This window comes from Syngnathus typhle, linkage group LG8 (genome assembly GCF_033458585.1).
Source record: "Syngnathus typhle isolate RoL2023-S1 ecotype Sweden linkage group LG8, RoL_Styp_1.0, whole genome shotgun sequence".
In the NCBI taxonomy this organism is placed as follows: Eukaryota; Metazoa; Chordata; class Actinopteri; order Syngnathiformes; family Syngnathidae; genus Syngnathus; species Syngnathus typhle.
In genome coordinates this window covers 2384829-2409510 of record NC_083745.1, presented here as the reverse complement: position 1 = coordinate 2409510, position 24682 = coordinate 2384829, and the positions used below count along the sequence as shown (strand labels likewise).

At 40.3% G+C, this 24682-nt stretch overlaps 2 protein-coding genes across 9 annotated transcripts in view; one reads left to right on the top strand and one right to left on the bottom strand.

Annotated features, from left to right (window-relative positions):
- Nucleotides 1–1505: 1505 nt before the first annotated feature.
- Nucleotides 1506–13014, top strand: bcl2l11 (BCL2 like 11). Of its 3 annotated transcripts, XM_061285521.1 has the most exons (5): nt 1506–1633; nt 2954–3369; nt 5445–5563; nt 10266–10422; nt 10504–13014. In XM_061285521.1, the coding sequence occupies exons 1-4, from the start codon at nt 1626–1628 to the stop codon at nt 10389–10391; spliced, it is 669 nt and encodes a 222-aa protein (XP_061141505.1). In that variant the 5' UTR covers nt 1506–1625; the 3' UTR covers nt 10392–10422; nt 10504–13014. The 3 variants fall into 3 exon arrangements, with proteins under 3 accessions (XP_061141505.1, XP_061141504.1, XP_061141506.1); XM_061285520.1 differs by having other exon boundaries at nt 10266–13014; XM_061285522.1 differs by having other exon boundaries at nt 1517–1633; nt 2957–3369; nt 10266–13014.
- The window catches only part of anapc1 (anaphase promoting complex subunit 1), a 54857-nt gene continuing 32428 nt past the window's right edge, over nt 2254–24682 (bottom strand). For 5 of the 6 annotated variants that reach the window (XR_009715201.1, XR_009715199.1, XR_009715200.1 and 2 more), the window contains 4 exons: nt 19502–19661; nt 15726–15811; nt 14248–14325; nt 13468–13924 (listed from right to left, as the gene is read on the bottom strand). The gene's annotated coding sequence lies outside the window, so the exon portion shown is untranslated. Of the gene's footprint in view, nt 8371–8453; nt 8612–8916; nt 9017–13467; nt 13925–14247; nt 14326–15725; nt 15812–19501; nt 19662–24682 lie in introns of those variants that run through there. The other variant, XR_009715202.1, reaches the window with a different exon arrangement.

The following is a 24682-nucleotide window of genomic DNA, read 5'->3' as shown; positions in this document are numbered from 1 at the left end:
CAAAAAGTCCCAACTAAAGTTCAAATGTTCTAATATGCTCCGGGCAAAACAACAAGACATTCATCCAAATTTGATTTTTTTACGAAAGTATAAAAAAAAAAATGTTCAGGGCTGCAGACATTTTTCTGGCAAGTACTGGTTGTTTAGTAAACAAGACAACAATCTTCTTAATTTGTCTGGGCTATGAGAATTTTTTTTATATTTTTAAACATGCATTATAACCAGCTTTTAGGGAAAAGCAAAACAGGCCAGATAACGCTTACTAGAGAATCTCAGCTTTATTTATTTTGGTATGTGAACTGATTCCCATCGAACATGAATGTGATTAAATCATTTGGAACAGCCACATTGCCAGTTGCAATGAGAGACTAGACCAGGATATTCTTTGGATTCGTCTTGTCAAAAACAAGATTAAATTTCCCTGAGAACAATTTGCTCAGATGAGAAGGTTGGAAGTGAGTACATAAGGGTGAGGGGCTTGGGTCTGACCAAAAAAAGGACACAGGAAGTGTGGCTTTGAGTGGGAGTCAATTTGGCAGGGTGAAGCTGTCAAAATAAGTTTGTTGAAAAACACCCTACTATCCCTTCAGAGGTCTTCAGAGTCCAAAAATTGGAAAATTCTAGTCCTCAAAGAAAACTATTAATAAACACAATACAGTCTGTGTTTGGCTCAGTGTCTTGTTTTCTGGGGCGAAAACCCTTTTAATTAATATTTTAGGAAGGTGACGATAAAAAAAATACATAATGAAGCTCATTGTATTGAAATTTTCTTGTGTTTTGTTTTTAAATAAATAAATGAATGAATGAATGAATGAATAAATAAATAAATACACATTAATTAATTAATTAATTAATTGTACGCAATTAATTAATTAATTAATTAATTAATATATTATAATTATATTTATTTATTATTTATAATTTATATATAATTATATATATATTAATAATTATAATTAATTAATTAATTAATATAATTATTAATATATATATATATATATATATATATATATATATATATATATATATATATATATAATTATATATAAATAATAAATAATTATAATTATAATTATAATATAATTAATAAATATAATTATAATATAATAAATAAATAAATAAATAAATAAATAAATAAATAAATAAATAAATAAATAAATAAATAAATAAATAAATAAATAAATAAATAAATAAATTTATTAATTTATTAATTTATTTATTTATTTATTTATTTATTTATTTATTTATTTATTTATTAATTTATTAATTTATTAATTTATTAATTTATTAATAATCATAGTAATGCAATTTGCTAATTTGTCTTGTTTTTGTTTTTTTAATTGTAAATATTTTTAGAAAAAAAAAGTTGAACTGGAAAAGAAATAAACGTCTTCATGCTGCCTGACTGCATTTGCCCTGCCAGGGGGCGACAGAGTAAGGACTGTCCAACTAGTCCCGCCCACCCACCAGGGTTGAATAAAAAGGGGTGCGCAGCTCCGCGACCCCTTCAGAGAAGAGTAGACGACCGGCCAGAGTGGATCTAAAAGAACATCGGACGGAAACCTAGCTCACACAAAAGACACGCTACCGGACTTTGCTTATACGCATCATGTGCCACTACTGACATGCACAGGTAGGTCGAAACCGGGTACGTACGTGCTTATTTTCGCTTTTATTGACTTTTGTAATCTTCACAATATCACGATTGCCTCGGGGCTCGCCGGTGTGAGTCAGCTGTCACGCCGTGTCGAGACGAGACAACGCATTTGCAAACACAATTGCTCATGACGGACTTCTTTAATAGTTACATTTATTCTTTATTAAGCGCAATTTTAGTATATTATTTCCCCTTCCAAAGCGTTTATAGAAATTTTACTGTTTTTTAAGCGTCCCTAATAAACGGTGCGTACAAATTCCGCACGAAATGCATTTAAAACGCTATAATTGCGCAAAACAAGTTTGTTCTAACGAGCGTTTAAAATTGCCTTGAGTTCACGGGGTTCGCCCCCCCCCCCGCCCCCCCGCCCGTGATTATTTCTTTTGCGGTATGACGCCATAGGACTGGTTTACCCGCGTTGTTTTCGGAATGGTAAGGATGATAATAATATAAACAAAAAGGAGTTAAAAGGCGGACGCCGGTTGCCGTGCGTCTTCCTGGTAGATGAGATGCCGGTGCACGGAGTTGCCTGCTGATGGCGCGCACGCCTTGCGCGCACACCATGACGCGGGCGCGCTATAATAAAATAAAAAGGCTTGTTAGAAAAACGATTTAATGTTGACAGATTGGACAAACTCATGTCCGCACATTATCATTCCGCTGTCTGTGTTTAATTGGCGCAAGGTTGGCTCTAGTGCGCAAAGTCCAACTCCTGGTAGCATTAAAATGTGCGTGGATTGTGTTGGCACCCGGGAGAGCGTCATTGTGGGGCTGCTCGCCGAGGAAGCCGCTTCAGTATGGACAAACAGGAAGACACCCCCCACCCCCACCCCCCTACGCACAGCCTAATATAGAAATATATTTCAAAATGTAATGTACTAGTCAACGCGTAAAGACGTTCAATTCTCGACCGATAGAGTCAACGTGTTCCGATGTGGTGGTTGAGGGTAAATAAAAAGACATGGTGTCTGCTGTTAAAAAAAAATAAAAAGCTTTTGTTTTTCCTTCCCCCGGACCGAGTTGACATGTGACGCAGTTTGCTTCCTTTTAACACGCGAGGCTCGATAAAGTTCCACACGAGCAAAAAAAAAAAAGTGTTTTAAAACTTCCACGAGCGCCCCTTCGAACGCGGTGGAGCTTCCGAATAGGATCTGCAGGGCGACGGCCAATATCCATTCGGCGGTCAAAGGTAATCCGATCGCAGGCGAAATAACACACCGCAAACGGGGGAAGAAGGGACGAAGCCGCCGCCGATTCTGGCGACGCAAGTTGACGGTGCCGTTGCGTTCACCCCAGCAGATCCCATGGAACCGCAGTGACCACAGAAGCGAGCGCAGGACGTCCGCGGCCGCAGCCGAGCGAGAGCCGCAAAGAGCAACACGGCTCCGGCGTCTGCTTGCAAGACATCGACCATTTAGGAGGAGCACCCGCAGCGGGCGCGCTGCGCTCGCCGTCCCGCTTCCGGAGCAACATCTCCCCCCTCCTCTCCCCGGAGCGCCGCGGCGTGTTTGAGACCAGAACCATCTTTCACTTTCCGTACCGGCGATCGTCCAGCGGATACTTCTCCATCGAGGGAGAATCTCTGCCGAGCTCGCCGCTCTCGACGCGCGTCTCCGCCTTCACTCAGACGCCCAGCCCCTCGGCTCAGGCGCTGGAGCACGCCCTGGCGCGCGTCGCTGAGGAGGCGCATTACCCGAGGGCGACGCTGCAGGGTGAGTGCACGTCATGTGTGGTCACGTGAGCAGACTGTGTGCAAACAATCTCTTGTGCAGCTGGAGCTTAGAAAGCCCATGTCACACACTGAAGGTCATCAGTCTGAGGCCACTGGGAAAAAATAGCTCGTGCATGATCCCATAAGTGATTGAAGCGTATTTACTCGTGCAGAAGCAGCTGGCGCATATTTAACTACAGTGTGCATGTCAAATTGAAACATGAAACTACAACATGAGTCACAACAGATTCCCCTCGCTCGCTAAAAGATGTCAAATCGTCAATTTACGGCACCAACAAAGAACAGGGAGAGTTGACAGGAACCAGCCCGACCTACACTAGAGGGGGAAAAAAACAAAATAAAAGTATCATGACGCAAGAGCCCAAAGATATGCTACCAAAACAACATCAAGTAGTCAACATGGTTTACTGTCAAATGACTCCATTTAAAATAACAAAACCTGATTCTTAATCTTATTTTTCCTGGTATGTTTGCAAAGTCACTTGTCTTCTATCTTTCCAACATGGGACATCATTTTCTTCCCAGAGCTAAATTTCATTCCGTCTGGGATGTAATACAAAAGGCGCTTTCAGGATCTTTATTATTAGCTCTCTCTTCACTATGGTCTTAAAATATCATCACCTCCAGCCACCAAAGTGCTCTTTTAACATTATGTACGCTTTGATTTGTCAGCTACTTTTAGCCACCGCAATGTTCTGACGCTTGTTTTGGTAACAAACGGGCCGCGGCGTGGGACAAAATAGGGAGTAACGACCAGCGCTAATCCCCTCGCAGTGTTTGCTCTGACACAAACAACAATGAACTCACACTGCACATTCTAGTTTATATTTGTCCTCAAATATTTTGGTGACCTCATTTAGCCTTGCAGAATGGGAAACATATTAGATAATGTGTTTGATTTCTTTCTGTTCGCCAGTAATTTGGTTAGGTAGTTAGAGGAATACAAATAGACAATATTGCCGCCTAGAGGGCTGGAGTGGAACAGCCACAACATAGCAACATTTATAACCACCTAAAATGAATGACAATTCTTTGCATTTTTTTGTCTTAAATATTTATTACAATCACATAGATACTTTTCTGATGCTGAACTAGGTGGGAGGAATCTGGCACAATACTGACCCCTAAAGGGTTGGAGTGGAACAGTAAAGACAGGAACTTACGATTCAGATAATGTACAACACTGGCTACTACAGACTGCCACCTAGAGGACTGGAGGGGAACAACACACCCCAACATAGTATGATTATTGGAACATTTTTGACAATCCAAAATTGGAGTTTTGTTATCTAACTTTATCAACAACACTCACTAGATTGCTTCAATTTTTTTTTTGAAAATTTAAAACAAACCCAAGCAAGATTTATTTGTTTTTTCTTTCTTCCATTTTACAGTCCAAAATTTGCTGCTATTCTCAGAATTGAGGAATTTACAGCCCCTCATCAGTGTTGACAGAGGTCTGAACTCTGCTGAACCGTCAATAGGTTTTTCTACCTATCAAAATTATTCAGGTTCAGAGTCAAAATCTCAGCATTTCTTTCTTTTTCTTTTATCAGACAGACGGCTGGAGTCTAAACATGGCTCATTAAGACCTCTGGGCTTTAGGATGCTTTATATTTGTGTGTGTGTGGCAGTCAAAACAGTCCTGCTAGTCTTTTGTGTGGCGCAGACATGGGTCATTCAGCGCTTTTTCATTCAGCGGCATCCATCTGATAGCACTAAACACACACACACGAGCAGTAATTCTAGGGATGAGTCGATGGGTTGTCTCGGTCACAAAGCTCATCTGTGACCGGGTAAGGACCCGTTCGGGACTTCCAAAGGCGATGATTTCCTTCCAGCAAATCGGCTCTTCCCCTGCTTCTTTTGATTTACTGAGCTCCACTCCAATCGTGTAATTACTGACCGGGGCCCGTCCATCTTTCCGCACTTTTGATGAATGGCATCGTCACGGCGGGATGGCGCGGGGCTAATTGGCCGAACTCACACGATAATATTCAGCGAACGCATTTCTGATCGCATTAGGGGTGAAGTGTTTTGTTTTTTTGCTTGCAGGAAGTTCTGTCTGGCGTCCGAGCGCCGGGCTCGGACCGGCTGCTGGGGACATGCAGGCCGTGGAGGTCGGACAGGAGCTTCGACGCATCGGAGATGACTACAACGACTACATAATGAGGGTCAGGGTTAATGAGTCTACGTATTTACATTTGCCTTCTAAGAACAGTGACATTGCTGGAGATATTTTGATATCACAAAATGGGTGACTATCGTACAACATCATTTTAAATGGCAAAGCATCCTATTCTCAAGGCGTTTATTTGTCCATTGTTACATTGTACAGTATAAAAAATCTCCAAATCATGTTTCATCAAACAAAAATCTGCTAGCTTAATGCTAACAAATAATGGACATCCCTATAAACTGGCTAACAGAAACTAGCATAGAAACTTCACTCTTGGTATAAGATTTTAAACAAACAAAAGATTGATCACTTCTTGCATGAAAGTCCACTAGCTTAATGCTAACACCTAGAGGAGCTAATGGAAATGAGCATAGTTGTAAACTTGAAAACAACTGCTACTTTAACACAAATGGAGCAGCAACACAAAGAGCCATGCATAAAATACAGTACTGCAACATTTCTTGAAAATTCCTAATTTTAACTTTGGATATTTCCTGCTTGATTGCAAAATGATTTCTTACTGTATTTAATTCCAGCATAAGGTTACACATCATCTCCTCAAGGCTCAGCTTGTTTCAAACTTGATCGAAGGCAGAACAGCGAGTATATTACGCATGGCTCCCGTTTTGGTTCGGCATTATTTCTGCTCGTTGCATCATCGCCACTTCTCGTCCTGGCGGCTTCGACCGCGTTTAATCTCATCACAGCGTTCCAAAGCTCCACTCATTGACTTTTTCGGAGACCTTGCTCTAAAGCCCGTAATTAACACAGCTTAGTAACTCCCCCGTCTTTACTGTGAGTCAATGACTACATTTGCGGCGCCCGCCGGCCTTTGGGAATTGCACATAAAAGTGGATTTTATTTCAGATTAAACACGCCATTTGGATGCGTTCAGATTGTTGACGACCCTGCTCGTGCTTGGCTAAGATTAAAGGCCACAGAGGAAGCCGGCGGGAGGCTGGAGAAGAGTGTGATAACGTGATAAGTAGCTGCTGTGACTCAACACTTATTCACATGACGGGAAGTTAGAAGGAGAAGAAGGTGCACGCATGCGTGTGTGTGTGTGTGTGCATCTTAAGGGCCGTGAACTTGAGCAAAGAATTATTCCGAAAGTCTGTGCACGTGTTTTATTAGAACAATGAGCAGGGGCGAGAAAAAGAGGAAGCCGGCTGCTTGTTCCCCGTACTCGTGCCTGGTGTCACATGACTCAATTAAGGTCATCGTAATGCCCTCGCGTGTGGGCAAGGAGAGTCACATTATATGCCAAAAATGTCTAATTTTAGTGTGTGTTGGGTTTATGGATTGTGTGTTTGTTTTCAGACGTCAGTAAAAGCACTGTCTGGTGTGTGTGTGTCAGGGGCCGGTGTCCGTGACAGTGTAGCTACATTATTGCTCAGCCTTGCGGTTAAAGGGCTCTCGCTGAGCAAAGGCACAAGGTCTAATTATCCTGCCAAAAGACACACACACACACACACACACACACACACACACACACACACTTGAACAGAGGCTGTCGTCTTTCAGTGGGAGTGCTTGCAAACAAAAATAACTCGGAGGACCAGTGCGCATCCGTCGGGTGTCAAAGACAAAAAGGGGGTTTTGAACCAAGTGTTTATTTTTAGTCTATTTTTGTATATATATATATTGTATTTTAAATTATTTAGCATGAATGTAGAGCCCTTGCAAGAATTTGTTCTGAAACGGGAATTAAAAATGACAAATTATATATTACACAAGATTGTGTAGAAAAATACATTTTGTCCCTTGCTGTCAACTGAAAATGACATCACATGCTCAGTGCGCAGTTAACAACCAATCACGGGTTTGTCGCAACATTAAAAAAAAAATAAAAAAATTAGCAATGTGCTTGCTACAAATTTAATAGTTTTTTAGAATTTTATTAGTCATTTGGTTCGTGGTAATCCACAGAGGTTGAATTGAGGCAAGCGGACGCTTCTTGTTTGTAGAATTTGTTGTGCTTTCTTGTTTTGAAAATGTTCAACTATATGACTAAGGCAACTATGCTATTAGGCTAACAATAACAAAGCCTGAGCCAGTTTCTCTTTTCTGTGTGCGAGCGCGCACGCCATTTAAGTGCAGCCTGAGCTATTTTTGGGTGGCCGCATAGTAAGTTGTGGCTAGAAAACAAAAAGGACATGAGCTGTTTTGTAACGGCTAACTGCAATGTTTTTACCACACAGACACAGATCAATAACAACAGAAAGGAAAGTCGTAAAAAATAAAGCTACAATCGACCTTTTTAAAGGTCAATGTATGAGTCATTCCACACCAGTTGCGTGACCAAAGTCACTCTTGTGTTTGCTTTACCGATCCCTGCAGTTGCCCCGAGAACCCTGACGCAATAATTGATCGCATCCCTCCCCGAAGACACAACAAAACGTTTTTCAATTTGAACCTCCGTGCAATAAGAGCAACAGATGTTAGCCATCAGCAAAACCGCCCAATGATTGACACCTCTATGTCATGATGACGGATTGTGTTACCTGGAGCGATCCAATAAAAAAATTGGCCGGATTGCCCAGCAATTGTTTACGATAATAGCGTTTATGGATCATAATCATAATAGCATTCACTGGTTCGACTTTGCCATCACCAAGATGAATAACAGATTTGCATATTTGGAGACTTTTATAATTCTGGTAAAATGTCGACGTCTGAATTAATCCTCACCTCTTATCTCGTCGTCATGAAACGATGGACTAGTCTCTTGGGTGCCACATATTTGCAGTCGGGTCAAAGGGATGGTGTACAGGAAAAGCTGGAAAAGCCTCTTAGTCTGTCCTGTAAATGTACAACTCGGGTCACATGCTGAATTACAAGACGATATGATTCATAACCGGGGGAACCAGTCTTTCCCCACTCACCTGTTTCCTGTCCTGGCATGAGCGTGCTGTGTGGGCTTTGCTTGACTTTTCCTCCCCCCTCTCTCTGGCTGGATCTCGTGCCACTCTTTGTTGGTGTTTTACGATCCATCAGGGCCAGGTTTTATCCGAAAGGCGTGAGGCCAAGACAGGACGTCCTCCTGCCAAGGCAAATAAACTCCAATTTCCTACGCCAGTAAATAATACGTTTCAGTCAGACTGCTAGCGGTTCGTCTTAGAGGATGTTTTAAGTAAGGCAGAACTCGAATATTGAGGTCAAAGAAAATTGTTGTTGTGGTATTTGCAATGACATCACCACCAATGAAAAAAAAATAGGTCCATTTCTTGAAAATAAAATATAGCACGCCACCTTATAAAATTACGTTTTTTATTTTTTTTTATTTAGTTTTTTCCTCCCCATGTTGGATATTTGTCAATGTCACCATCCGCATGGCTCTTGGCCCACCTCTCTCAAGTCCTGGTGGTGGTTTGTGGAGAGGATTTCCCTTCTGCTGTGTGAGCAATGAATGGCGATGTGGATGAGGGCCAAAGCGTGGGCTTGTTGACTGGAAGGAAAAAGAGAAGAAAAAAGGTCAAGCCAAACCAAAACACCTGTTATGGTCACAACCAGTGCCAAGTGTGTTAAGGAAGCTAAGAGAGATGTGTGGTTACGTTCACCAGCGATCCGGTTTGTGGTGTGTTGAGGTGAAAGAATGCGGATGGGTTTTCCATATTTTGCAAAAATTCTAGTGGAATAAAACCAAATTGCATTGATTCAAAGAAAAAAAATCACTGTTGGATCACCAAATATTTTAACTTGCCAAACAACTGACCAAAAACCTAAGAACAGTCCCTTTTTTTGGTTGTTGGAGATGCATGCTTTTCTTTGGACTGGGTTGGAGTAGATAGCGAGGCTTGTAAATACTAATATGCAGGATATGACACCTGGAGAGTGTCTTTAAAAAGAATGTTGACCACTATACTTACCTGCTTGCTTCCTGTAGATGTAAACATAGTAGAGCAGTTGCCATTGATTGGTACACATCAGTTTAGCAACATGCTAAGTTAGCCACGTTCAGCAACAATAATGTTGTGACCACCATAACGTACATACAAGTCACTTTTTGGCATCAATTCTAAAAATGTAGAAAGTTACTTAGCACAGTAATTTAGTTTACAGGAAAGCTAAGAAGTTAAAATTAGCTCTGGGTTTCTCACCATCACTTACTAGCAGAAACAATAATGATGCTGAAATCACTGTTAGGTGTGATTAACTACTTTTACTAGCAACAATCTTGCCATAAAATTAATATGCCTAGATTGTCAACAATAAATAAAGCCATCAACACCCATCTTGGGGCTAAGATTAGCATGATGGCTCTGGGAAAAAATCCACAAAAACAAGCAACAAGACCTTTTCTGTGTTAAAACAAACAAGCGTCTGTTGAAAAATGACTAAAAGGACTAATTTGATGGTCCATAGCAACCATCTCTAAGGTAAACTTCATTCCTGCCATGAGGCTAACACAAAATTCCTCAGGGAGTGACATCATTGTGTGGGCTCTTCTATATTTGTATTTTTGGTGTTTTTATTTACAGAATTGCAATGCACTTATTCAAACTATTCCAACTCCAAACTATTGAGCTCATTCAGGATATCTTAGGAACTCTTCCCAGAACTTGCTGAGGCTCACACTCTCCATGTCAACGATTCAGATTAATTTCAAGCATTTCAGTTTTCCTTCATGTTATTAGCATTTATTTGTACACAAATCACATTCTCTAGTTTGACATGATTATTTTGTCTTTATCCAGGGAGCGGCACGTAGAGGGGCAGCAGCCCTTCAGAACCAGTTGCCGGTTCTGCACATTCACCAGGAACCCGCCCTCCTCCTCTGCATGGGCCTCCTGGTTCTCGTGATCGTATGGTACTTTGGCTGAGACCCCAACGGCCAGCCGCACCACCCTCAGGGTTAGCTCATGGAGGGGGGGTGAAAAAAACCATAAACCCAGCAGACGTAGCATTCGACAAGTCTTCTTCTTACTATTTCAGGAAGTGGATACTTTGAGGAACTCTAAAAACGTCTGGAATTTCCACTTTTTCCCCTCTCGTCTCTGAGCCTTTGCTGTGAAACCAGAGTTGGGAATTTGCACTCCCATCCAGAACGCAAACAAACCCCTCAGCCCCGACCCCGGAAGATGACGCCTGTGGAAATCCAAACGTGCCTTGTACATTCTCCTGCTAATTCCTTTTGGTTTACTTCTTTGAGATATGGTTGAACAGAAAGGTAACAGTCAACTCAGCAGACACAGGGTTGTTAAATGTGTGGGTCCATCAATTCCGAAGATGAAAGGGATCTTTAAAACTCTTGTCACAGCTCAAAAGCCGCGGTTTCTACGATGTTTTATGTCCGTTTTTGACCCATTTTTTAATATATCGCATCTCTGTCAAGGAGGCTTTCCCAGTTTCCCAATTTCGAGGGATGGAGTTAGCAAATCCAGTCTCCTGCCCTACAAAACTAGACCAACACGCAGCATTTCCCAAATTTAACTCCTGTAGGTGTCCTGATTTGCCCAGATTTAAACTTTTAACATGCCGACAGAGTTGGCCCACCCCTTGGACACCCTAAAAAATAAATAAAAGATGCTAAAGCGTCTAATGTTTAGAACTAATATGAACTTATGAATGAAAATCTTATCCACTATGCAAAACATTCATCTCAAAGAGATGTCGGTGTTTGTGTAACCACTAGAGCCAAATCAAGCGACCACTTTTTGTCCCGTTTAGGGCCTAGACTGCTTTCTAGGACATCGCCTTCTCCGTTCACGGTTTCAGCATAAGTATCGTCGTCATCATCATCTGTCAGACATCCGTCTCCATCCGTTCATTAGCAAGTCTGTGCTCGCCTGCCGTTTTTTCAAACACTCCCAGAAAATGACAGATTTCTGAGCAGCAAATGAATGGTTAGCTAATAGGCCAGCTAGCATGCTACAAATTGATTGTTCACTCATCAGTTGTCCAAATAAGATACATACTTGCTTCAAGTTGCCACTTTCACTTCAAGTTACTGAAAGACTAAAACATAGGAAAATCGAATTAAGCTTCTAAAGCAGTGTCCGTTAGCATATTGCTGGCATCATGCTGTAGCGAGGCTAACTGTAACTAGCATAGATGTTACGGTATTACTTTTACAACTATTCTATCTTAACGCCATAGGAAATACATCTGCTGTTTTCAATTCTATATCGTATGTCAAGTAAAGCTAACAAATCCCTTTTTTTTTTTGTCAAAACATGACTCAAATCATTTCAAGTACCAAAAATAAATCTGATAATTAATACCATTGCTTAGTCATGGTTTCGTAGCGGTTGCCGCACCTCCCACGCAGGGTTTTAAAACTCAGATGAGCATGTTGGTGCGGCATCCATGGATGATATTTGCACAGTTAAGTCAACATGTATCGCGTCACAGTTTACATGACTTTGTCCCTGAACTTGGTAGCGTTGTTTCACGACATTGTGACTGGTACGACGTTGGGTTGAGCGCCACCGACTAAAATTTTCCCGGGAGCGAAAGAGTAGGACAAGAAGAACTGAACGAAACTTGTTTCCAGTTTTTCAACCTCCACCGAGGGAGTCCGAATTCAAATCACCACACCTTCTCTGTCCAGAACTGTTACTACGTCTTTCTTAAGAATCGGTCCCAAAAGACATTTTCGATGCAACTCTTCCAACTCACTCGCAAACAATTGAAATATTTTTGAATCATCTTAGCGATTATATCCCCCGAGCCAAACCTTGTCAGTCTGTAGTTGTGAGTTATTACTTTTTATTTAATGAAAAACATCATTTTGTCACAACAATTCCAAGTTACTATCAAATAAAGGACAGAATGCTTTTATGATTAATTAAGAGATTGTTATATCTTTTTCTGAGCCACACCGTGAAAAACGTTACCGTCCAAGTTACAAGCAGACAATCCACACAATTTGAATTAAGCCAGCATTACGCCCTACACTGAAGTACACCTGCTTCATCAAGTCATGCATTTAATCAAATATTTATTTTCATCTGTTTTCATACAAAAACAATACACATTTTTCTATGTGACCCATCCTCAGGCTGAACCACCACTTCACTCTTTGTAGACTGACGGCATGTGGTGCCCTGTGAAAACTTAAGACCTCACGTCTTACTTACTAACTAACTATGGTCAGGTCTAACGGCAGGGAGCAAAAAGCACAGCGACCAATGAGCCGTTTTGTGTGTGACATTCAGGGTTTTACGCAATTTGCTAAACAACACAGCTGGAGGTTTTTTTTTTGTATTTTGTTTTGTCTTCAAAGTGAATGACTGTATTGGAGATTTGAGACATTTCTTCAATGGGACTACAAATAATGAGGGGAACTAAGTAAGCGGGTGACTCTGAATGACCCAGTGCGACTGTAGCAGCGGCATGTGTCTTGTTATTATTTTATTATAGGTCGGTTTATACGATGACACACTGAAGTAGTAATTGTATTGTCTCATTGCCTTTTGTAAATAAACTTTTTTCATCTTTCTACATGCAGTGTGGCTTATTGATACGACAAGTCAGTTGTTAGTTAACACTGGAATGTAAATATTTGCACAAGTAGGAGTACACAGGTATTTCTATTCAAACTGCAGTATTAAAAGTGCATTTTTATTATAAATCTACATTGATAAAAAACATATACTCGTGTATCAAAGTACCAAAAAAAGTCCAAGAATAAATCCTTTGCAACAGTAATTAGTGATTTTTAAAAATAAATCTGCTTTAATAATAATTTGAGAGAGAGAGGGGGGGGGGGATGCAAAGAAAATTGAGAAAATCAATGACATTCTATATTTTTTGGTTCAATAATGGAATTGCATTGTATCTTTTAAGATTGAGAGAATGCGGAGTCTCCGAAGTCTAAATTCCCACATGAACCTTTGTTCAGACCACACGTTTTGTAGTAACATGAATAATAACGGTCTCAAAACAAACCCAAAATTCCTTTTTGAAGCTTCTTTTATTGTAGTGGTACTTACATTGTAAAATTACAACGTGTAGACAACATTGCACATCAACTGTCATCTCGAGATCAGACGGATTCATGTCCGTCGATTGCTCTCTTCAAGACAGTCATCAAATTCAAAATCTGCTAAGATTTTTATTTATAAATGAATAGCCGAGGAAACTAAACTCATCAAAATGTCAGATAAACATGTGAAAGATTCGGGGTTTTTTTTTTTTTCTCTTCTTATTGTGTGTGAATGTGTGTGCAAGCTCATTTGCTGGAAAGTCCAGTGCCTTCCACAATTTGGCAAAACAATAATCAGATAATGACACACTTGTTCATACACACAAATCTTATGAACACACATACATTTCTAAGTGCATGCAAACAACATACAGAGTGTCATATCGGTGCATGGTGTCATCGGGCGGTAAGGATTGCTCCATCCATCTGTGGAAAAAGGAGAAGCGAGCTGCTTCACTCAGTCTGGCTCAATTTTTCTCAGAACAATTGCTCAACTTTTGAATGCTGAAATGATCATAATGCCACCTTGCTTCTTTGATACTGTAAATGCAAGCGTTGAATTGAACGAGTTCAAATTGAGTCTTTCGTTTTTACGTTTTAAGATTTCAAAATTGGTGCGGAGGATGGAATCTTCCCCCAACCAAATGAACTGAATTGGCTGCATGGCTATTGCATTGTCCTCGAACAGTGCTTACTGGGACCAGGTGTCGAACATGATAGACACACACACACGAGACGCGGACACACACCTCCGGTCGTCGTCTTCCTGCTGCCGGGTGAGTCACGTGTCCATCCGCCCACGCCCGGGGTTCCAGTCCCATCCAGTCCTTTATCAGGCACACATAAATGATAAAGTCTCATAAATATGTTCCATTTTTAGCGTCGGAACAGAAGGGATTGCCTCCGTGAACAACCTAAGCGCAGATATGCTGCGGCCCTTCCGTGTACAATTTGCATGATGGGCCGGTGTGGGTTTCCTCTCACATTGAAGCTTCAAATAATAATCAAGATCTATTTTTAAATAAAGTGAACATTTGTATGCATTATTTTGTACTGCATTGGTGCACGTGTCCCTAATGTTGTGTCCAACGAGGTGGAGTGTTTGCACCTCTTTGGCTCAGAGTTGCATCAGCCTGAGCCGTGCAGACGTGCCTGACAATTGTTTATCTTCGGACACCTTTGCACACTAAAGAATAAATACAAAATTGAGGTCAAGGTTAAACTATTTACTCCCGCCAAAAAAACTAAAGTGGTTAAGTCACTCCAACTAAAACAAACTCCACAGGTTTGGTTTTATTGGGGGCATTAAGCACTACTTGTGTCGAAATGAAAATCTTCACAATAGCAATACTTTCAAGAAAATCTACCAGCAAACAACATCCAGCCTCCGTCACATCTTTCAGGGCGAGTTGCACAAGCCGTGGCACAGGTTTCACAATCAAAAAGAAAAATACGTCTGTACAGTTGCAGACACACACGCACACACACACACACTTTATCAGAAGTGCGTCACTTGCGGCAACGCGCCCAGTTTCTGCTCAACTGATCAAAGAGTTGAAAAGCAAGGAGGTATCTATGACTTGATTTATTTTCACCATTTTTCGATGCATTGCATTGTCTACTGTTACAAAAACACCTGTAGAAAATCTGAACTGTAGCCAAAACTTTGCTACATAAACCACACGGAACGGCAAGAATTCAAACCCAGAACCTGGGGACTGCAGACGCGATAGCCACGAGTGCACCGGGCTACGTTGTCGTCATAGAAACGAAAAGCAGTCGTACAACGAGGACCTCAACCTCTGTATAAACTCAACAAACGAGGAAGAACTTACCCAGACTTGAACCCTATCGAGAATGCATTTTGCATTAATCGATATATTTACAATTAGAGATTGAAACCAATCAAATCAAATGAAGCCGTGCATTTTTTTCCAATTTACTCGATGGGAATTTGCATGTGGAAAATGTTGGAATCCCAGAAGAGTGGAAATTTTTAGTATGTGGTTCAAAACATGCAATTGTTTTGTTTGATTCTTTCGAAATGGTTTTGATTGGTTGAGAAAAGCGTGGGGCAAAGAAAAATTCCCAGATAAGATCTTTTTTTTTTCTAATAAAGCAAATCTCTTACTCCAAATTGAATTGAAAAGACAGCGGTGAATCCTCACACAACTGCTCATTGTGTCCACTTTTGCTTTTCAAACAATAAACAGTCGTCGTTTCACACCTTGCTGATGATGTTGTTGGGGGCGGAGTCTCTCCTCCGGGCTCGCGTTCACCTGTCAACCTTCCGCTTGCTCAACCCAGCTGCAGCTGTGAAGAGCAAAAAAAGATGAGTCAGCAAATTTAGCAGCCACGGGCTCAAACAAGCTTACTGACAAATTTAGAGAGGAAAAAAAAAACAAAAAACAAAAACATCATGTGAGACTTTCAAAGAATCCCCCGAGACTTCAACTCAGGGTGGGATTTTAAAAATGAACTTTTTTTTCACTATCAGATAGCAAAGAGGAAAAAGCGTGATGATAGCCATAAAACAAAAAGTTGTTGCGACGTGTCCATGTGTTACTTTATTTCAGTTTTTTTTCTAATTTGTTAATTACACCCAAATGCATTATTATATTACACGAGAAAAAAAAAATGACTCACCCTGCCTAGCTGTGATAAAAAGTCATTTCAGCTTGCAGGCACAAGGCTGAACAAAGTCCACAGTTAAAGTACGCAGTGCTTAAAAAAAAAAAAAATCTCATAGTGTGTCTGTCACAAATCTCCAGGTACTTTCCACACCATGCAGTCATCGTCATCCCGAATGTTCGTAAACACACAACACAACAAAATTTGACTCCTTCCTTTTCATTTTTTGTTCATGAGGTGAAACGTTCACTTGACCTCCGTTTCTATAGATGGGAAGAATTTAAAAAGAAAAACCCAGGTGATTTATTTCCGTTACAAGTTGCTCGCATGGGTGTTATTACAAGCTGTCAAAATGAGCTGAAGCCACAACACAGTATGTGTGTGTGACTGGAAATATTCCGTGATGTGTGTGAGGCTTAGCGGTCATTGAGGTTCATTTGCTCTTCTGCTCCCAGCTATTTTTTTATTTTGCTTTTCTCTCGCACTGCCCACATCTCCCCACAAGAAACGATGTCGCCAGCCGAGCGGGTGTGGCCGGCATGACACATTCCCGCTGGAAGATCAACATTTTATTTCTACTGTACGCATCAAAGGCAATTTCAAATAACAGATGTTTCACTTTGATGCACCCTCAATAATCTCCAATATACATTAAAACCAAATTATATTTAAAAAAAAAAAAAGTTTACCCACTCCAACACATTGAAAGAAACACATTTTGAGATTTATTTTTCTTGCTTCATCTTAATAGGATTTATTTAATAACATTCTTAAAGTAGAGCTTCCCTTCAAGGGATTATAGGCCTCATAAATTTTATTTCCACACTAATAGCGGTCGTCCACATCAGAGCAGCTTGAGTATTTGGGGTTTTTTGCATGGTGAATTCCAGATTTGCCCATATTTTCCGTCAATTTCCAGTATCGGCAAAGCAAAGATGAAAACAGTTTGAAGGTACAAAACATGATTAAAGTTTCCCAATTATGTCGGATTTAACGAGGCGACTTGTTTGTTGCAATAATGCTAGCAACTGTCGTGTTTTATTGCCTGCAGCATTCCGTACATTACCTTCATACAATTACACCCCTTTCTTACAAGAAATGATGTATGAAGGCCATACTAATCTTTTCCATCTTATCAATCAACCGGCTGGTTTAGTGGTTATCTCCAAAAGACATTTTGTCATGTCGCTATTGTTCTTCATTTCCTCAGAGAATTCAAAAATGGTCAAAAGGAAAATGTGAACGCTTAGGGATTTCACAGTCGGGGAAATACTTGTAACACTTTTCAAACCTCAAAAAAGGAAACTAAGAAAGTCTCCCAACTATGAATAATGCACATAGTATGTCACTTGGGTGTTACGTTTCACGACAGTTTGATTTCCGATGCGCTCGTCAGTATTTACGTCGAATGCTGCTGTGATATTAGTTTTTTTTTTTTTAGTTTATTGTTTAGTCAAAAAAGTCAAAGTCAAAGTCTGCTTTATTGTCAACATCTTCACATGCCGAGACACACAAAGAGATCGAAATTACGTTTTCCCTATCCCACGGTGACAAAACACATTACACGATACACATACAAGTAAACAACGCAATATAAAAAACAAGAAGGCACAAACAATAAATAATAAGAGTAACAATAAATAATAAATAAATAGATAACACAACGAATAAAAGCCAGTGTGCATACAGACAGTAAAAGTTCAGGACGCACATATTATTATATCAATAACTGTGCAAGGAGGGAGATGAAGCCTAGGGCTTGTAAAGAGCTCCACTCCTTCTAACCCCCAATTCCAACCCTTAATGCTGAGTGCCAAGCAGGGAGGCAATGGGTCCCATTTTTACAGTCTTTGGTATGACCCGGCCAGGGTTTGAACCCACAACCTTCCAGTCTCAGGGCGGACACTCGAACCACTAGAGCCACTGAGCTGGTTATTATATTAGCAGTAGCAATCACAATAATTCAGCAGCAGCACCCTTGACAATTTCACTGTTGGAACATTTTCCCTTTTGTTTCAAAAATGCTTGGATGAGCATGAGACAGTGTTTCTTTTGTGAGCCTGAAACAGATTGTGTGTACGTGTGTCAATGCAATTGTGGGACTTGAGACATGCCCGGACGTATTCTCAGTCAGTCAGTCAGTCAGTCAGTGGTGCACAGTGCACACGAAGGAAAAACATGGTAGTAAATATTAGCTATTATGCAACATGCTAACACAGTTATAAAAAAAAAAAAAAAAGGGGTCATTTGTATTTATGCAAGTTGTTTGTGTGTGCCTCCCAGCCTGGAAAGTGCTTCTTATCAAATCATTAAAACATCAAATCATTTTCACCTTGGCTTGAGATTGCAACAGTCATTTCTTTCGAAGCGACTCACTCACTCGCTCACTTCTGCTAAATGACTGGAAATGAGAAGCACGCAGAGCTTTATAGCGAGACAAATATAACTTGACCCCTTAAACATGCGTGCACACGCACGTGTTTTTTTTTTTTTTTTTTTTTTTATGACATGCCCACCATTGTGACAACAGCTGTGCCGTGTCTACAGCGTAATTAAATTTAGAGGGGAAAACAATCAGAAGGCTTCAATATAAAAATGAAACCATGTTAGAAAATGAGAATCATTAAAATAATGGGATTTTAAACACATTTTTAGTATGTGTAGATAGAGACCAATGAAGAGTAAAAGGAATTAGTCTCCAGAGTGCATATTTCTTGAGATTTCGTGAGTTTAAAGAATAAAATTCAAAATAATAAATTTGTAATTTGTCTGAGAAATAGGGCCAGTGAAGAAAAAAAAACGAGGGGTGACAGGATTCAGACTTTTTTCTCAGAATTCCGTCTTTAAAGTCAGAATTCTGAGAATAAAGTCAGAATTCTGACTTTAAAGTCAGAAAGTTTAAAATCAGAATTCTGACTTTATTCTCAGAATTCCGTCAGAATTCAGAGAATAAAGTCAGAATTCACCCCTCGTTTTATTTTTCTTCACTGGCCCTAATCCGTCGTAAATTGTTGTAATATTTGCATATTTTTAAACGAGAACCTCCACATTAAGCTCACGCAGCATGATTGTGTGATTTTTCTTTTTTGATGTGAAAATCAAAAGCCTGCATTGCGAGCACTTGAAAGGGCAGATGTTCACATTTTGGCTTCCTCTCGTGCTTTATTTAAAAAGAAAAACACACATCCAACAGCCCCTTGTGCTCAGCTGCCGTGCCGGCCATTGCGCCATCCGACGTGACCTCAGCGTGCAGGCCATTGCGCCAACAACGCCGGAAAGAGCGGAAATGAAACCGCAACACCTGGACAGCCAAAACCACAAAATCCAACCTCGGTGTAGGTGCTTTATCGCCATTTACAGCTACTTCCTTACATGGTGGGAAAAAAAGAACTCTCCGTGGGAGTGATGGTAGTGCGGTGCCACAAATGAAGCTGCAGCTGCAGAGTGCTTCTCGGGCCTGCTGCTGCTGCAACGCCCTCGCACCATCTCGTGATGTCGATGAAGTCATGAGGCTGACTCAGCAAATATGGAGCTGAAATACAAAGACAGAGAGAAGAAATGAGAGCATGAAAGTGATGCGGCAAAGACGACATGGACAAAGTTCATTGCATCATTCACAACATACAGCAAGTCCACATTTCATTGGCCTGAAAGACTGCATTCCTTGATAGGTGCTGCTGATTTGGTTAGCAAGAAGAGAAGAAATGAGAGCATGAAAGTGATGCGGCAAAGACGACATGGACAAAGTTCATTGCATCATTTACAACATACAGCAAGTCCACATTTCATTGGTCTGAAAGACTGCATTCCTTGATCGGTGCTGCTGATTTGGTTAGCAGGAAGAGAAGAAATGAGAGCATGAAAGTGATGCGTCAAAGACGACATGGACAAAGTTCATTGCATCATTTACAACATACAGCAAGTCCACATTTCATTGGTCTGAAAGACTGCATTCCTTGATAGGTGCTGCTGATTTGGTTAGCAAGAAGAGAAGAAATGAGAGCATGAAAGTGATGCGTCAAAGACGACATGGACAAAGTTCATTGCATCATTTACAACATACAGCAAGTCCACATTTCATTTGCCTGAAAAACTGCAATCTTCCATAGGTGCTGCTGATTTGGTTAGCAACAGAGTTCAAACGCTATCAGCAGTCAACACTTAAGTGTCCGCATATGGAAAAAAAATAGGTCCAGTTCTTTGGATGGGTAAAGGAAGGTTTATTTGTGATATTTGTCAGCTTGCAGTGTAACAGCCAAAAAAAGTGAAAGCCTGTGGGTGGGGTTTGCTCTCATCTTATGAGTGTGTCATTGTGGGTAAAATGATGTTTGCAAAGATTGAAGTGATTAAACTGCTTTTCCTGTTATAACATGCAGAGCCTAGCCATTCATCTCCAACCCTTTCGGTCATGCGTCTACACCGAAGTCATCAAAAACAAAAGTCCCATTGTCAAATTGGCTAATCCATCAAAGGTGAATTCCAAGTGCCATATTCGAATCATATTTTGAGTGCGATACGTTTCGAGCATAGATTAAAACGGATCGTTGTTGCATTTGCTTATCCGAAAAAAAAAAAAAAAATCACGTTCCAATTCAAAATCAAACAGAACGTACGTCTCACATTACAATTCAGAGACAGCAGCATGGTAACCACTACTAACTATCGATTCAGTCAGCTGCACGGCAAGCGGGAGGGAGGTCGGACACAGTCGCCAGGCAAGCTTTTAACACTCATCAGGGTTATTTGGATAAATGTGTTGGAGGCATATACGCTCTTCATCTTGCAAGAAGACAAAGTGCCGAGTCATCCATCAGGACTCGGGAACATGCCCGTGTCCCCGATGTGATTTATTCATGCGGGCAATTCATCAAGTCAAGTACCCCCGAGACAAAGCTTAAAAGGCCTTTTTTTTTTTTAGTGTTGTCAATTCTGCTCAATATCAAGTTTGCTTACGACGCGAGGCGTATTGAAAGTGACGATAGAAAAGGAATGGCAACTACGCTTGCTCTTATTAAAGAGCAGTAAGACGAATGGCCTCATCCTAATTGACGGATTATAATGGACGACTGTTATTTATCTCAACACTTCTTACGGGCCCTTTAATCAAAATGTCTGACTTTTTAGTGAATAGTTAAAATGGTGTGGTGGCAAAGCAAAAGTCTATTTAGGTTGTGAGAAAATATATCTTGGGTGATCTAACTTGTTTTGATACTAAAAGACTTCAGAGGGAATACGAACAAAGCACCTTCTTGTCACTTTTTTTTTTTTTCCCCCCCGAGCCTGATCGACACTGCAGGCAAAGACGAACGCCGCAGCTTTAATTGCATATTCAGCAGACGTCACAAACAACTTTATAAAAGGTCAAACACGAGCATCAAAAACTGATATATAATTGGTGAGATGTTTGAGGTCACTTTTTTTTGTCACAAAGAAATAAAACCAAATTTGAATGTATTGATTGTGGTAATGCACTGAGTAGCAGTTTATAAACAAATTAAATAAAATTTAATTTATAAATACATAACTAACTAACTAACTAAATAAATAAATAGCAAGGACAAGTTGTTGGGGTTAGAAAACCTGCCACTCATCACATTAGCCATAAAAACAAATTACACATGAGCGAGTGCATCATGGTACTGATAAATGACTCGGTCGAGTGAGTTTGGGGCCAGTTTGATGGATGAGCCGATGTTTCTAGACTACTTACTTAAGCGGCGGCGGGTCAAAGGGTGAACGCCAGCGAATGGTACGAAGGAAAAGTCTTCCTTCGGGAGCTTATCGCATTTTTTCTAACCTTTACACCCAAGATGTTTATCACGCTCACCTAACGGGAATGACGCCAACGCCCTAAACAACACTGGTTTTGTTATTCACCTGCAGATGGGATCGGCATCTAAGGAGATGATAATATCAAACGATGTTAGCAAAGTGCTCAAAAGAAAAATCTATTATAATAGGAGGTCTTTAAAATACATAATTTTTTAACATTTTATATTGACAAAAATTGAATTTGTCCTTCATTGTTGTCACGTTGCTTACATAGACTGACATCCTGCTAACAAGCCAAATGTGGATTTACGTCTTCAAAGTGAAGCAACTCGCTCGCTTTAGTCATATGGCTTTCATTAGGGCCGTGCCATCATAGTTCGGGGTCAAACGAGGACACAAAAGCAGCCGCGGCATGAAACAATTAAAAGTGAGCGACGTGCAAACTCACTGGACCCGTTGGCCGCCGTCCCAGTTTTTCTTTTGTTGGCAAAATGGTTTCGTTTGACATGAGATGTGCTGACTCATCAGATGGAGGTGCAGATAAAATGAGCAGAAAGAGCGATGGAACAAGATGGGGAAAGAATCTTTTTGGGATAGTTTGACCCTTCAATGGATATTGTGCTGCTCCTTTGGGTGTGCGTACTCTAGCCCCCTGGGGGTGATATAAAACGAACGGAGAAACACTCAAAGAGGTTTCCCAATATTACCGTAATTTTCGGACTATAAGTCGGGTTTTTTTTCATAGTTTGGGGGGGGGGGGGCGACTTATACTCAGGAGTGACATATACATATATGTTTTTTTTAAAGACTACCTAGTTTAAAGAATACATGCCTTTGAGCATTGTCATATTGTCTGTCTACAAGTATTGCCGCACCATTTGTGTTCTAACTTCCATTGCTTAAACACACCGCAACACTGATGCTGTTAGCCCGCGCTAATGCATTTTGCACTTTTCAAATCATTCATATCACAGGGTGTCACTGTAACTAAAAGGTCATCTGAAGTTGCCCTTTTTGGTTTTGGTTTTAAAATCGTAAGATGTCGGATGTCTTTTGGAAGTCTTGCACAAACACAGAACACGCTTCTCAGTCAGTTCCGCACACAGGATACAGTAGGATGTGAGTCACGGAGGTGTGGCCTGGCTAAGGCTCATATTGATCATAATGATGGATGGACTTTCTCCACTTTAGCTAATTTATCCCAAAAGACAGTGGCGGGAAGGGGGTTCTGTCATTCAAGAGAAGAGGAAAGAGAAAGGGATGAAAAGATAAATGCAGTGGCTATCAATAAACAGCCGGAATAGTTTCGACTTCTCACTTCCCCTTATTTGTGTTGGCGTGGGAAGATTTTGAAGCCCGTCAGTAACGTTTGGGCGTGAGACTCAGGAGCCTGGTATGGTCCGGTGTGGGCCAAATATTGCGGAAAATAACAAGGATTGCACTCATCTAGTGAGCATTCAACAAATCTGACTCATAGCGAGTTTTTATTACAGTGACTACTCTCAGGAACGATTACTCAGACTCAAACACATTTTTTGCTGAAAATAGATTCTGTAAACGGCAGCAGTTTACAATAAGAAAGCAATTTTGGAGGGATTAATGCTTCATAATCACAGGGTAGTTTAATAATGCGTTCATACAGGGTTTAATAATAGTGAATAAACGTGAATCCTCTTTTTGCAAGATTTACTCTGTGCTTGCTTCAACTAGCAAACAAGAGCCTCAAAACAAAGGAAGCAAAAAGCTACTGTTGATTTGGCGGCCGTCGACTCACCATGGGCCTCATCTGTACAGATTATCAACAAGCGGGCAGCCAAATTAATCTTTTCAAGCGTCTCCGACGCCTCGATTTGAATGTGTAAATGTCAGACAGTCTCGCTCACATCTGGCTCCCGTGTGCAGGCGCATGCAAATCAAACGGAGACAGACACATACAGTAAATGTTAATATAAGGGTGGTTCCGTATTGTGCTATTTTCTGTGTGAAGTGTCACAGTTTTGTCAATTTTTTTTTTTTCTGAGCCAAACTTGTCCCGAAATAACCTTTTCAGTCAGGCGAGGAAATACATTCGGTGGATGCTTGACCATAAACACTAAATATATCAACATTAGTTACAGTATACACAAATGCACAGGACACAAGCATAATATGCAAACTATATATACACACACTGTCCCAAAAAATTGAGTTGATTAAAAATTGAAATCAATTTTGTTAAGATAAATAAATAAAAAATAGTATTGACCAAACCAGGGAGAAAAACAAATTGCAGAAGTGTGCACATACACGCAGTCAGAAATAAGCAACCAGCAGTACGCTGTGAAGCACTACATGTTTATACAATCACATCCAGAAAATTATATTCAATATTAGGAAGAGCAATCCCTCACCACCGCTATTATTATATGACAGTGACAATCAAAATAAGCATTATGAGACAAAGTCACAGACACACCAGTGTTTGATAAACACCCAAAATAACAACCACCATAAATAATGTGTCATATTTATCTCATAAACTACATATTTATATTAAATGATCGACTGATCTCAACTCTAATGAACACATTCATTTTTGAAACTCTGGATTTCAAATAATTATATTTGAATCGTGCGTGGGTGTAAATATCGTCAATATTGCGCAAGGTTGTCATTTTGAGATTGGCATGACCTGCTCTTGTCAATGTGAAAAAATGAAATGATGCATATTCAACAACAAGGTCATATTTGTTACACACGCATACAATTCTTTCATCCTTTTACTTGTTGTTGCTGAAAAGG